The sequence below is a fragment of the Leucoraja erinacea genome, chromosome 6 (assembly GCF_028641065.1).
Source record: "Leucoraja erinacea ecotype New England chromosome 6, Leri_hhj_1, whole genome shotgun sequence".
Classification (NCBI taxonomy): Eukaryota; Metazoa; Chordata; class Chondrichthyes; order Rajiformes; family Rajidae; genus Leucoraja; species Leucoraja erinaceus.
This window is the reverse complement of record NC_073382.1, coordinates 54,992,714-55,007,936: the sequence shown is the minus strand read 5'-3', so window position 1 is coordinate 55,007,936 and position 15,223 is coordinate 54,992,714. Positions and strand designations below refer to the sequence as shown.

Sequence of the window (15,223 nt, the reverse complement as noted above, 5' to 3'; positions counted from 1 at the left end):
GAGATAAAGCAAGGAAAATGTCACATTTTCCCAGCTAACAATGATCTATTCTACATTTTCCTTGAACATCATCTCTTTTGATATCTCGTTTGCACACATTACCCTTCCAAATCTCCCTTGACTCTCAGTCTGAAGAAGGGTTTCAACCCGATACGTCACCCATTCCTTCTATCCAGAGATGCTGCTTGTCCCAATGTTGAAACTATGATAGGTTTTAGGATTAATATATGCTATTATGGTGCTTTAGTAATGAGTGGTTGCTCAATTAAATATTTAAATGCCTGGTCGGACAGCACGGAAACAAGCCTTTCAGCGAATGTGCCCATGCCAAACAGGATGCTTCATCTACACTCATCCCGCCTGCCTGCATTAGGCCCATATTCCTCTTAGCATTTCCTATCCATGTACCTGTCCAGAGCCTTTTAAATAAAAGCCCAGTTCTTGAAGATGTAAGTAAAATAAGGTTTGAATTGTTTTTGTTTTTGATAATTTTGAACATTCTTTGGCATCAACTACCCAGTCTATTCCCTTCAGAATCATGTATTATAATTAAATTGCTTCCTTTTTGTTGCCTTCCAATGCCACCTTGTATATTTAGTTATTCTCTACACCATTCTTTCTTGCAACAGTTCTGAGGTTATAGGTATCAATGTGTTAAATATACCTCCAAAGCAAATGTGTTCTATGATTCGGAGATGGTGCTGCAAACACCAAAATCGTGCATAATTGAGGAAAGGCCATCTTGCTATTATACATCAACTCCATTCCCATTGCAAGTAAACAAAAATGTTTCGCAAAAAAAATTAATAATGCTGCAATCTTAGTTGAAGTGCATGACCACAACATTTTATCAACCTGTAACCAGGATTTAAATACACAAAAATGCTGGAGAAACTCTCAGCGGGTGCAGCAGCATCTATGGAGCGAAGGAAATAGGCAACGTTTTGGGCCAAAACCTTTCTTACTCGGAAGGTGAGCAAGAAGGAGGGCGGTGGATAGTGACGCTTGGCTGAGTCACTAACATTGTCCATAAGGTGCACCAGCGAGCACCTTCTTCACCAGTTGCCGCATGGTCCGGTTGACGTAGCTGTTGTTGTGGCTCAGGTTGTAGCCCCTGGCCAGCAGCGCTTTCTTCAGGCTGCCCCCACCGACAGGATGCGCTCCGTCTCTGTGGGGCTCCCTCCCCTCTCGCCAGCCACTTCTTTCTGTTGGCCATCGCTTTGTCCCTCCCCTCTCCGCCACCTCCTTCTCCCCGGAGTCAAGGAAGGTGTCAGCGACTGTGAGAGGGGGAGGCGGTGGTGGAGAGTGGTGGAGGGGGAGTTGTGGACTGACAGGGAGCTGACAGGGAGAAGTGGCGGCTGGTAAGAGGGGAGGGAGCCCCACTATAGCCGAGCCTGTCCTGTCGGTGGTGGCGGCCTGAAGAAAGCGCTGTCCACAACGTGAGCCTCGTCAACTGGACCAGCAGCAATGGCGCCTTGTTTTAAGCTGAACAGACACAAAGTGCTGGAGTAACTCATCCGACGTTTGAAGAAGAGTCCCAAACCGAAACGCCACCTATCCGTGTTGCCTGACCAGCTGAGTTACTCCAGCATCTTGTGTCATTTTTACATATTAACCAGCATCTGCAGTTCTTTGTTTCTACCTAGTTTGAAGATGATTGTGATTGTGTAAAATTTAACGAGTAAGGGTTTTGCAGAACATAATGCTTACTTAAGTCGGGGAGTGTTTGTATTTGACTTTGAGCCAGAGAAACAAAATACATGAACACATAACAGTGGTGAAAATGTTTGGAGATTACAATATAGCTTTCAGCATAAAGTACTTCTTATTATCACCTTTTAGACCAGCACAAAAAAAATCAAAGACTTTATTTTAATTTTAAAAACGTACTTTAAAAATTTAAGACAAAATCGAATTAGAATTAGTTAAATAATAATTACATGTCGTTTGTTACAGTTTGAAGGGCGAAAATACTGCGAACATGATTTTCAGATGCTTTTTGCACCCTGTTGTCATCAGTGTGGTGAGTTAATTAACATTTTACATATTTTCTTTGCAACAGTTTGAATGCTGTCTGCTTGCAATTATTTATTTACGTTAATCTTAAAGTACATACTTGCAGTTCTATCTGCAATTAGTTGTAGATTTCCAAGCGGTAGTCTTCAGTTTTCATAATGAATTGCACAGTCTCGCTGCCTCGCCATTGATACAGGTCCGTTTGGTCAAAACACACCATGACCTGTTCTGTCATGGGCAGAAGATTCCCAGTGCTCTTGCAGGAATGCCACTATGTTTGAGGCTCTCTGGTGCAATCCTTAATGTTATCTTGGACATCCCTGGTTCCAGTGGTCCCTGTACAAGAGCTCTATTAACAGAGATACAGACCCATCACTAATGTTTTCAGCAACAGGTGGTCTGGAACCTCCTTTAATCTGAACAAAATTACAAGGGCACACTTGAAATCCCCACATAAGTTCCCCCCTAAGATGTGGCACCTAGACCGGCTGAGATAACAGATCTCAACTTCATCGGTACTTCCTTGTTGATCAGTGGGTCGAATTTGCCGCCCGCGGTTGGGGCTTTGGAACTCTGGCCCGGCCAGAGCCGGCAGATTCGTTCCCATAGCCAACCTCTGAGGCCAACTTTGCGGGCTGATATATCAACTCCTCAATTGCTTCGGCGGACCGTTCCATTACTATTGGGTTACTCTTAGAAGCTGTAACCTCTGTTGGCCCAGCAAAATGGATAATCCAGAGAAGCTCAAACCAAGGGTGCCGGAAAATCGGTGGTGGACATTCGTTTAGAGTTCCACTACTGTGAATGATAGCTTTATCTTTGCAATGATTTGAAAGGTTTTGCTTTAAGATGCCTATCTGAGGTAGTCTTTCTCTCCAATACATACAGGAGGGCAAGGATCCATGCAGCTTGGTAGAGCATGAACTAATTTCCAACTTTAAAATATTAATCTTATGTGGACAGGAGCTGTGCAAGTGTACGTAAATTAACAATGCATTGTCCTGCCGTGGCTGTGCATCAGGTTCTGATGTTCGTGTAGTTTTCCACATTACTGTGGATTTTTATTGTGGGGACAGAATGGCGTGTCACAGAATCTCCCAAAATAGAAGAGATTTTTTTGGATGTTTAGTTTAACACCAATTCTCGTTGATTTCTACAATGAAACATACAATATGTTGGAGCTTCGTTTAATACACATGCGCATGTTGCAGCTCAATAGATGAGATTGGAGACATTTGATTCTGTACTGATGCCTCCGCTACCATTGTACCCACCTCTATCACCCTTCGCTTGTTTCATCTAGGCACCTTAGTTTTAGAATCCCCTAACCTGGGAAAAGCACTGGTCATCCACCTTGCCTATGCCTCTCATGATTGAATAAATGTTATCTGTAAAGGTTACCTCCCAATCTCCTGCACCCTAGGTAAAAAACAGTTCCAGTCTCTTACAACTCGGGGCCTCTGCCCTACTGAAATCTTTGTAGTTTGTTTCTGCACCCTCATCATTCCTAAGCTACAGAGACTAGAATTGCCAATTGTCAATGGCACCTAGGTACAGCGAAATTCCTTTTTTGCATATTCAGTAAAAATCATACTATACATAGGCACAATCATATTCGTGTGTAAGAGAGCAGATTACACTGAAGCTGTACACAAGTCGTCACATTTCCCGCACCATCTTGTACCCTTCAAGTTCAATGTTCCTCAACTGAAGGATATTTTGAAGCTTGCACTTTAAATGTTGTTTACAGTAAAATGGCCATATAGACAATTTGCTAATTTAGTTTGCTGACCCTTTTAGTGCTGACATTGAATTTTGAAATCATCTGACCCATTATGTGCATCTATTTTCAGTGAGTGAGGCAACATTTAGAGTATTGAGTACGGTTCTGAGCACCGTGCTGTAGGAAAGATGTTGTCAAGCTGGAAAGGGTACGGAGAAGATTTACGAGGATGTTGCCAGGACCAGAGGGTCTGAGCTATAGGCAGAGGATGAATAGGCTGGGTCTAGGTGAAGAGGAAAAGATTTAATAGGAATCGGAGGGGTAATCTTTTAGGACCGAGATGAGAAAAACATTTTTCACACAGAGAGTAGTGAATCTCTGGAATTCTCTGCCACAGAAGGTAGTTGAGGCCAGTTCAATGGCTATATTTAAGAGGGAGTTAGATGTAGCCCTTGTGGCTAAAGGGATCAGGGGGTATGGAGAGAAGGCAGGTACAGGATTCTGAGTTGAATGATCAGCCATGATCATATTGAATGGCGGTGCAGGCTTGAAGGGCCGAATGGCCTACTCCTGCACCTATTTTCTATGTTTCAATGTAACTTTTTCACACAAAGGGATGTGGATGTAAAGAACAAGCTGCCAGAGGAGGTAGTTAAGGCAGGAACTATCTCAACATTTAAGAAGCAATTGGACGGGTACATGGATAGGACACGTTTGGAGGGATATGGGCCAAGTGCTGGAGGGTGGGAATAGTGTAGCTGGGACATGTTGGCCGATGTGGGCAAGTTGGGCCGAAGGGCCTGTTTCCTCACTGTATCACTCTATATGAACGAGTTCTGGAGAATCAATATTTTGATGTATTTGAGGAGAATGATCACATTTATAATTATAGTGAACAGTTGCATCACTAATTAGAGCCAGCTATATAATTAAACTAATCATGTTTGCATCTTGCATTGAAAAGAAGCACATAAATGCCTTCGTCATTACCACATAGAGTTTACTTTAAATATGTGTGCACCGCCACATATGTAACTGCTTGCCTGTAATCCTTGGATAGTCATAAAACATGGTTTTGCAACAACAAAAACAACTCCTATCCTTTATGTATTATGACGGGGAAAGGAGTCAAACCAATTGTTATTTACCAAGGGCTGAATGTTGCTTACATATTCACAGCGGGTTGGTAGGAACATATAGAGCTTGTGAAGACTGATGAAGGTCACAAAGAAACTCAAAAACAGGGATAAGAACTTAAGTACAATTGTATGTATCTATTGGAGATTTAGAACCTCCCTGACTATCAGGTTTTTTCTGTGATAGTAGTTACAGCATTAGTTTATATTCTACATAAACATCATATAACTCAATCCCTGCTCCACGGCAAAGTAGAAAGATTATTCCCTACTCTATTGCCACATGTATACGAAGCATCAATCTTCGTTATCCTCTGAATATTAAGCAACCAAGCCTCTTGTCTTCCTAGTTGCCTCCTCCACTGCCAGAGTGAGGCCACTTGCCAACTGATAGAGCACTTAAGTAAGCTACAACCCGGGGGGGGGGGCAGAAATCCCGGGGGGGGGGGGGCAGGCAGAGGGGGACACTTCCCTCCCCCCTGTTTTGAGAGGTGGGGGACGATCGTCCCTTTTTTGTAATCCGGATTTTAAAACCCGGTGAAATCTCCGCTTTCCGCGAGACAATGGGGGTGGGACCGCTGATTGAGGGCAGCAGGCAATGGGGGCGGGACATGATGATTCAGCGCGATAATTGGAGGAGGGAGGTGTCGGTCAGAGGCGGAAGTGTGGGTGGGTCTAAGGATAGAGCGCGGTGATTGGAGGAGGGAGACGTGCCAATACACTCTTGGCCAAAGATCTTATAGCGAAGCCCTGGACACAGACCTGCGCCCCATCCGCAGCCAGGGCCGATCCCAGTCTCCCGCACTGCAATCACTGCCGATCAGGGCGATAGCGGCTGCTGCTTGCAAATCCGCCAACGGCGCTTTCAAAACAACCCCTCTCGCACGCCGAGGCTGGGAGGAGGGAGGGAGGCCTCCTTCCGCCGGGCGGGGAGGAGGAGGCGGTGGAGCCACGATCGCGGCCGCTGCTGCCGCTGTTCGGGGCCCGTCATTCGCACCGACCCTTCGTCACTCCGCTCCTCGTATCTTTGCCCCGCACTACAGCCGCCGCTGCCAACATGAAACGTCACATTCCTATTCGCCAGAGATGCTGCCTCACCCAGGCAACTGCTAATTTCGAGCCCTGATACACTCTACCCAGTTGGGGAATATTGTCTGCATTAACCTTAAGAGCACAGAGTGCTAAATTTTCCAGTTACATTACCCTCTGAAAGAAATCTCTTAGAAATTCTCATTTATTTGAATTGTTGTACGGTAATGTAATGTTTATGAAGATGGATTATTATTTTGGAAAACTGAACTAATACAATGAAGATGCGGGTTTGGATCCTACAATTGAAACTGACTTTAAATTCGATTGATTAAATATTCTGGAACAAGTAGATTATTCTGGTGTAGGAACAAGGAACTGCTAATGCTAGTTTACCAAGAAAAGACACAAAGTGCTAGGGTAACTCATCAGGCCAGGCATCATTCCTGGAGAACATAGATACGTGCCGTTTCGTGTTGGTACCGTTCTTCAGACTGGGCTTCAGATTAGTCTGGTGGTTATGAAGCTACAAGATTCTAATTTTTTTTTAAAACTGGTTTACTAATGCTCTCTGGGGGTGGAGGTAGTGGAGATGAAATTTGTTATCCAACACATAACTCCAGAGCAAAACACGTTTAACTGCTATGAGTGCCCTAGCAGGTAACTTAATTCAAGGATAATTAGGAATGGGTGACAAATGGCAGCCATTTATGGTTTTCCGCAGGCCTTGAACTAAAAACATATAATTTTACTTTCTTGAATTGGCAATCCACATATGGCTGAAAATATATTTGACAACCTGCAGGTAGCATGATTAGTAAATTTGTGGATGACACCAAAATTCATGGCGTCAAAGGCTATAGGGAGAGGGGCTGGGTTTGAAGGGGTTGGGCTGGGAAATGACAGAGGTGGGAACAATGATAATTAAAAGCCAATTGGGCAAGTTCATGGGTAGTGATTATAATAACGTTTGGTGCCACAGAAAATGTCATGCCTACTTTCAACAAATTTGACCATGCAAAAAAATGACCTAGATATTAAAAGTCTCAACTTTTTTTTTAAAAAAGCAGATTTATTTTCTATCCTTCAAGGTTCAGCCATCAACAGCAAAATATTTAGATAACAATCATATTTCAAGTTTGGGGTAAGGGAAGGATCGGATGAAAATATTGTCCGAGTATATTTCTAAACTATCGCTGTCTTTTTTTACAGGTGAGTTCATTATTGGCCGAGTGATTAAAGCCATGAACAATAGTTGGCATCCAGAATGTTTCCGCTGTGACCTCTGCCAACAGATTCTTGCAGACATTGGATTTGTAAAGAATGCTGGGAGGTTGGTATCTGTGATGATCTTTCTATTATTGGTACAAACATGGTACTCGAAAGACAAAAATGTATGTTTACAAGAGATTCCATTTGGTATTATGTTACCTTGCATCTGTTTGCAAAAGAGTCATAGAAATTTATAATTGAGAGTAAAATTAATTGGGATATGTTAATTATACCTAACTTTGAGAGCAATGTCGCCCAGCAATTTGATAGACACAATATTGTGAAGTAACTCAGTGGGTCAGGCAGTATCTCTGGAGAAAAGGAGAAGGTGATGTTTCATGCCGGAACCCTTCTTAGTCTGAAGAAGGGTTCCAACCGAAATGTCACATACTTTTTCCAGAGATGCTGCCTGACCTGGCTAAGTTACTTAAGCATTTTGTGTCTATCTTCGGTGTGAAGCAGCATCTGCAGGTTTTTCCTACACATTTTCTCTCATCCAAACATGTTTTTTGCTTATAATACAGTAGAATCATTTTCCAGACTTTTGTGACTCAGTATCCCAATTGATGTTGGAAAAATTAAAAAGAATATTTCTCTCACCATCATTAAAAAATACAAAGATGTTGGAAGCTGTTTCTCCACCAATGGAGGAAAATTGAAGAGGATGTTAACTTGTGTGACTTTTGATTGATAAATAAGGTTCTGAAACTAAAAGGAAAATATCTATTAATAACGTGTAGTAATATGTATCCCTCAAATGCACTGTTCAACAATTTTATTTTTGACAGGTTGCTCTGATATAAATCAACACTTTTGATGGTCACAAAATATCAATAATACTTTAAGCCAAAGTTAACTGGTTTCTTTATTCACGGTCAAAGACTACTTTCTGTACTATTTATTCTCGTAGTGGGAATTAGGGGGAATTTCTTGGCCGTTACCTTCTGTTGTGATTTCCCTGGAAAGGGACTCCTTAAAATTCTCTCCAACAAAGAAGTAAACATCTGGATCTAAGCAACAGTTGATACTAGCCAGACAAAAGAAAGCACGGTTTATGATAGTATGATTCTGAATTGTGGATGTAGACTGCAAGTGCTGTTTGCCATAATGATGTACGGTAAACGGGCAACATGGTAGGGCAAGAAGCAAACCAGAAACAATTTTACCTACTCCAACCAACACGTACTAATTCACCTTCCTCAATCCATCCATTCTGCACCGACTGCCTTCCCCCCCCCCCCCCCCCCCCCCCCCCCCCCCCCCCGCCATCTATCCACCCTGCACTGATTCACACATACCCCCCTCCCTGGCCCTATTGTCCTGGAAATGTCTTCAGAGCGAACATTGGCTATGTTTGATAACGGAATAAACCGCAGTGTTCGATTGTCACTGCTACCGTTGACACGTTATTACAGAATTAATTTGTAACGGCAAATCAATGCTCTTAATATGTAGTTTCAGTACTGTTATTTAATGAGCAACATTCACAACTATACGTACGCATATATGTTACCATGGTCCAGGAATTATTGACACAGGTTGATCATACGCTGAATAATCCAACCACATTTTTGTTTGGAAGTGGAAAGAACTACTAGAAATTGCATTAATTGCAATGTGTAAAAAGAGTTGAGATACTGTCTTATAATTTCGCTGCATGCCATTGTGGGATATATCATGTCTTGATTGGTGAATGTTTAGTTTGTGACTTTATTTGAAGCAGAAATAATATGTGAATGCTTCATTGAGTATAATTCCGACTGGTAACTACGCACTTCGTCCGAGCACATTATCACACGCGTCATGCAATCCATCTTAAATGACCACCTAAACTGTCATTTGGCAACCTAAAAAGCTGCCAAGGTTGCCCGGCTGGCAACAGGGAAAAAAAGGTTAAGCAAGAGCCCTGATATAGCAGTCATAATCTGTTGTGCAGATAATACAGTTTTGCTGTACTACTGAAAAAGGTGTCTTATTCGACTTTTTGAAAGCTGCTTGATAACAGTTGGTTTGCAGGAAACACTTCCTTTGGGAACAGCATCCCATGCTGTGCCTGTGTTATCCTCTACAGAAATAGATGCTTCCTTTTCCTAACTATGGACCACATCCTTTAGAGCACCTAGCAGTTTGAGAGCATTGAATTTTACAATCTATTTCCTTTTCTACATTCCACAAAGAGAGGGAAGAAAAGTAAATATAGACTGCTAATACCTATTTTAGTCTAGATAAATGTTCGGGAGGGGCACAAAGCACGAAGATTATAACTAAAACAAAATAATCCGTTCCATGGCACTGTGAACCATGGAGTTTCATCTGGTTTGTGAATTTTGGAAAATGAAACTGATCCCAAAAATATTATGGTGATGTAAAGAATGCAAAAATCTAAACTCTGACTGAAATGCTTCCTATTGGCTAGATTATTAGAATTTCTAAAACAAATTTGCATTTCGTATTTCACCAAGAATACACTGAATTAGGTAGAAACTCGAAGTTTTCATCGAGTTTCTACATAAAATTTCACAAGGTAGATAATCCATGAATAAAAAGTATTCGCGTTGTATCTCTAAACTAAATTAAACCCAGCAGCGTCAGGCAGCAACTGTGGAGGGAATAGACAGGTGCCTTTTCGGGTTGGGATCCAAGAAGGGTGCCCGCCCGAGAAGTTGCTTGTCCATTCCCTCCACAGATGCGATCTGACCCACTGAGTTTCTCCAACATTTTGGATTCGGACATTTTTAAGTTTTGTATTCTGCATTAAAAAAATTTTCATTTTTTTCCACCTTGATTGTAAATAATGAATAAAATGGTTTGTTAATAGGAATACAACTTTCTACTTTCAGGCATCTTTGCCGCCCATGCCATAACCGTGAAAAGGCCAGGGGTCTGGGGAAATATATCTGCCAGAAATGTCATGCCATTATCGATGAACACCCACTTATATTCAAGAATGATCCTTATCACCCTGATCATTTCAATTGTGCAAACTGTGGGTAAGTAAAATTCCAGTACCTGATGTATTGATTCAGCTGATGTGCATTAGAAAATCTATGTCACGGATAATTGCCTTGGTGCGTGATTTGGCAGAGTCATTCATTGTGTAAATGATTTAAGTAGTTAAAGGAGGGGAGGATTTACAATTGTTTACAGTGAAAATACTGTTTCCTTTCAGCAATAATTCTCTAATCTTAAATTTACTCTCTCATGCTATCATGGTTTCTTGTTTCTCGTCCCTGCATGTGTGTTTGCTTTTCATTTTCCTTTGCACTCACTCCCTTTTATCACCAATCCAACAGGAATGCATAGAGCCAGGTTGAAATAAACACCTGTCCTTAAAAGACATAACCATTAAGGAGGGGCAGGCTATCACTCCCAGTGATCTTTTATTCCTGTGCGTCCAGACACGATCAGAGTCTTGAGGTACAGGTGCACAACCTTTTATCCGGAGTTCCGGAAACCGAAAAACTCTGAAAACCGTCCATTTTTTCCAGGATGTCGTCTGCACACCAAAGCTCGCGTTTGGCGCCAAACTTGACCCGAAACGACCCACGGTCAACCCAGGTCTGTACTACTGTAGCGGCTGCCTCCTCCCCGGAGAACGGGGAGACACTTAAACATCTGTAAATCATTGCTTAAATGTTAGTCAGTTAGTTTGGAGGGCTTCTATGTGAAGGGGGGGTTGAAGGGGGAAACTTTAATTCTTAGTCCCCTACCTGGTCGGAGAGGCGTGGAGCAGTCAATGCCTTACCGGGTCACCGTGCAGTAAGCTCCGCAGCGCTGTGGCCGCCAACTCCCAGCTGGGGCTGCGGGCGTCCGGCAACGGGCGGCGCCGGTTGTAGCTCCGACCCCGGCAACTCTACCCCTGGCTGCGCGGCGTTCCAAATCCATCGCGGCCCGCGGCCGGACGCCCGCAGCCCCAGCTCCGCGATGTTGTGTGTCGGCAGCCACAGCGCTCCGGAGCTTACCGCACGGCGACCCGGTAAGGCATTGCCCGCTCCCCGCTGGTATCCCAGCGCTGTGACGCCGCCGACTCCCAACATCACGGAGCTGGGGCTGCGGGCGTCCGGCCACGAGCGGTGCTGGATTTGGAGCGCCTCGCAGCCAGGGGTATAGTTGCCGGGGTCGGAGCTCCAACCGGTGGCGCCCGCGGCCGGATGCCCGCAGCCCCCAGCTCCATAATGTTGGGAGTCGGCGGCCATAGCGCTCCGGAGCTTACTGCATGGCGACCCGGTAAGGCATTGCCCGCTACCCGCCTCTCTGACCAGGTAGGGGACTAAGAATTAAAGTTTCCCCCTTCACCCCCCCCCCCACTACATAAAATCCCTCCAAACTAACTGACTAACATTTAAGCAATGATTTACAATGATTCCCCGGTCTCCGGGGAGGAGGCAGCCGCTCCAGACTTTTCAAGCCGCCCGCGCTACCTACCTAATCTACGCTAAAAATCTTCCATTCGGAAATCCGAAAAATTCCGAAATCCGACAAGTGTCTGGTCCCAAAGCTTTTGGATAAAAGGTTGTGCACCTGTACTTGCGACCATCTTGTATGGAATGATGAGACAATCTAATTGGGACACCTTGAGGAAATTCTAACTGATCCTATAGAGTTAACTGTGCATCTCAAACCTATTGAGAATGTTTAATCTATAAAGTAACTGATATAACCATCTTAATGCTTACTCAAATCATTTAATGGAAATACAAAACAATTTCTGAATTTGTGCATCTGATATGGTTTGCATTAGAAGCTACACCATTCAAATCTGTCCTTATTGGAGATATAAATTTAAGAGCACTTGATTTTCTTGGACAGAATGCCCATTTATATATGTTTAAAATTTTACAGCGACATGTGGGAAGGAAAAATAAATGAATTAATTAAAATCATTGGTTTAAGTCCACAAAGTCTGTATTTTAAGTATCTTGTCTGTGTAAGAGTGGCTCTTGTGCGTAGCGATCAAATAGTACATGGATACACTTACTACTTACATAATATGGGAATGGTGGAAAATGTTTGTTGATATGAGATAAAGCAAGGCTAAAAGTGAATGCTGCAGGGCCCAATCTTATTTCAAAACACAACCTCTCTTAAAACCTATGGGCCATATAAATCTGTTCTTTGTTCTGGAGAGGATGTTCAAAGGTCAGTTTTAGTCGACAACTTGGTGAATTGTTGCAGCCTTAATTGTGAAACATACAGGGAGCAGCGTGATCCATGAGCTCCAGTGTAAGGTTGCCTCCTATGTGACTAACGTCTTCTTGCTGTTGTTTACTCTGCATGCCTCTGTTATTCCGTTCCCTTTCTGAACCTATACTGTTCCATTGTAAAAAAAAGTCACCCATAGTCAATCTCATGGCAACAGGTCGATTTTTTTCCTGCTGGCATTTTTCTTTAAAAAAATCTTCTCTTGGATTTAATTAAAGTTGTTAGCCATTTAAAGCTTGTGATCTTAACCACTTTTTGATTTGACAAGTCTTAAAGATAACCTACATCTTGCAGCCCTGAGCAATATTCCCTCTTTATCCTCACATACATTGTATTTTGAGAAGTATGCACACATCATGTTAGTAGGACCTGGAATTTAACATGCAGTTTAAAAGTAGTTAGAACTTTTTGCTTGAGGCTTCAAATTCCTGTCAGCTTTGCCATAACCACATTACTCTAAAACTAAACATTGAATTTCTTGCCCACTATTTTCAATGTATAGTTGGAGATTTGACTATATACATTGCGAACATCAGGATTGTTTTTTCAGGAATACTTGCAGTAAACAGTAATTGTGTAATGCAGTCATTTTACAAAATGTTAGTGTGCTGTTGTTAATTTTCACAAGCCTTACCTGATTCTGCCATGTTCTGTGCTTGTCTTTATTCAATAAGAGCATAAGTATAGGAACAGCAGAATGAAATGGGGAAGACTGTCCACAGAATCCTGTCTACTATTTGATAAACTTGTGGATAATCAGTTAGTTCCCATACTACAACATGGTCACCCACTCCACATCTCAAACTTCATATTTTGATTAAAATATTTGTGGACTTAATATGCTCATTGATTATGCATCCACATCTCTCTGGGGTGGAGATTTTTTTAATACGTTTATGACCACTGAGAGAAGTAATTGATTCTTGGCTCTGTCCGAAATAGCCAGCCCTTTTCCAGAAACCTGTAACCTCCAGTACTCAAATCTTCAACCATGGAAAGCAGCCTCTCAGAACCTGTCCTGCTTAGCCCACTAGGAATTTATCCTATACTCTAGCAAATACAGGCCCTTTCTACTGTATTAATCTGTTTACTGTAGACAACCATGATATTGGAATCAATCTAATCTTTGTTACACTGTATTGTCATGTCACCTAAACCGTACATAACTGTGATAAGCGTATGCCAAGAGTAAAATAAAGACTAACATACCATCAGCCTTTTATAATTGCTTGCTGACCTTATTTTTTGTTGTCATTTGTGAACATAGATCCCCGAGTCTTTCCCGATATCAGCATTTGCTAGTATTTCACCATCTGCGTATTAAGTGATACCTGGATATTCAGCTTTAATGAGCACTGAGATTTAGTGACTATTTGTGATGTGTTTAGTTTATTGTTACGTGTATCAAGGTACAATGATTTTTTTTTAATTGCATGCTATCCAGTCAGCGGAAAGACTATACATGATGACAATCAAGCTGTCCACAGGGTACAGATACAGGATAAAGGGAATAACCTTGAATTACAAGATAATTGCTGAGAAAAAAGTCAATTTGATTTATTAAGAGGCTTTTGAAAAAGTACATGGATATGCAGGGAACGGAGGGATATGGATCACGTGCAGGCAGAGATTAGTTTACTTTTTTTTTAAATCTTTTTATTAATTTTTTTCGATAGCAATAAAAAAAAAACAATAAAAAACAATGATAAACATAACAGTAAATATTGATACATAGGGAGCAGGATTACATTAATAACAGGTATAACCTAAGTATGTCCAGTGTCAAAATACACATTGAATATAGACCTCCCGGTCTCTATGTAAATATAGTTAAGTGTTTAAAAGAGAACTTGTCTATATAAAAACAAAAAGATAAAAAGAAAAAAAAAGAGAGAGAGAAAAAGAGATTAGTTTACCTTGGCATCATGTTCATCACAGGCATTTTGAGCCAAAGGAGTTGTTCCTCTGTACTGTTCTATGATCTATATTTAATACCAATTTTCCACCAATTTCGGAAATTATTTGAAAATGAAACAGTTGTAAAATTTTCTTAAACCTCAGCTCGCTTTTCATTTAATACACTTTATAATCTAAAAACACTTAATAGATACAAACTTTTTGCATACAGACAACAAATAATTAATTATCTATTTTAAAATCATTTGGAATAATGCAGATGTAACATAGATTTTGTTTTTCCTAAAATAAAGATTTTAAAATTGTAGCAGTAGTGGCCGTGTATTACTTTTATACACAAAGCCTATTCTGTTCCAAGGAGACGGCGCTATCTCATCCAATCGCATAGCTCCAATTTCCAGTCCTGGTAACATCCTTGTAAATCTCTTCTACATGCCCCATCTCTCATTATTCCTGTGCTGTAGTGACCAAAACGGTTTGCATTACTTAAGCTATAGGCTAACTATTGTTTAAACAGTTGCAGCATAAAGTACTTGCTCTTTCATTGTTTGCCTTGAAAGGAAAGAATCCTGTTGCCTTTTTTAACCTAACTGTTGCCTAATTTTAAGGAACCAAGTATGTACTCGTAATCCGTAATACTGCCTTTCATTGCAAATTCCCTTGTTTTATTTCACCTCTTCAAATGTGTTGCTGCATACTGCTGTGGATTTAACTCCCATTTGTGATTGTTCTGCCCAACTGACCAGACCGCCTCTTATCTTCCTACGTCTAAAGCTTTCTTTGTTTCAACCGCATAGCAAATTTCAAAATCCTGAAACTCCTACTTGCATTTTGTATTTCACCAAGAATACACTGAATTATGAAAAAGTTTTCATTGAGTTTCTACATAAAATTTCACAATGTAGATAATCCATGAATAAAAACAAAT

General features: G+C 41.5%; 1 protein-coding gene across 4 annotated transcripts in view; it reads left to right on the top strand.

Annotated features, from left to right (window-relative positions):
* The window catches only part of LOC129698158 (LIM and senescent cell antigen-like-containing domain protein 1), a 115,497-nt gene that overhangs the window by 82,387 nt on the left and 17,887 nt on the right, over window positions 1-15,223 (top strand). For all 4 annotated transcript variants that reach the window (XM_055637093.1, XM_055637094.1, XM_055637092.1 and 1 more), the window contains 3 exons: window positions 1,957-2,023; window positions 7,117-7,237; window positions 10,017-10,166. In XM_055637093.1, the coding sequence (XP_055493068.1) occupies window positions 1,957-2,023; window positions 7,117-7,237; window positions 10,017-10,166 (338 nt within the window). The remainder of the gene's footprint in view (window positions 1-1,956; window positions 2,024-7,116; window positions 7,238-10,016; window positions 10,167-15,223) is intronic.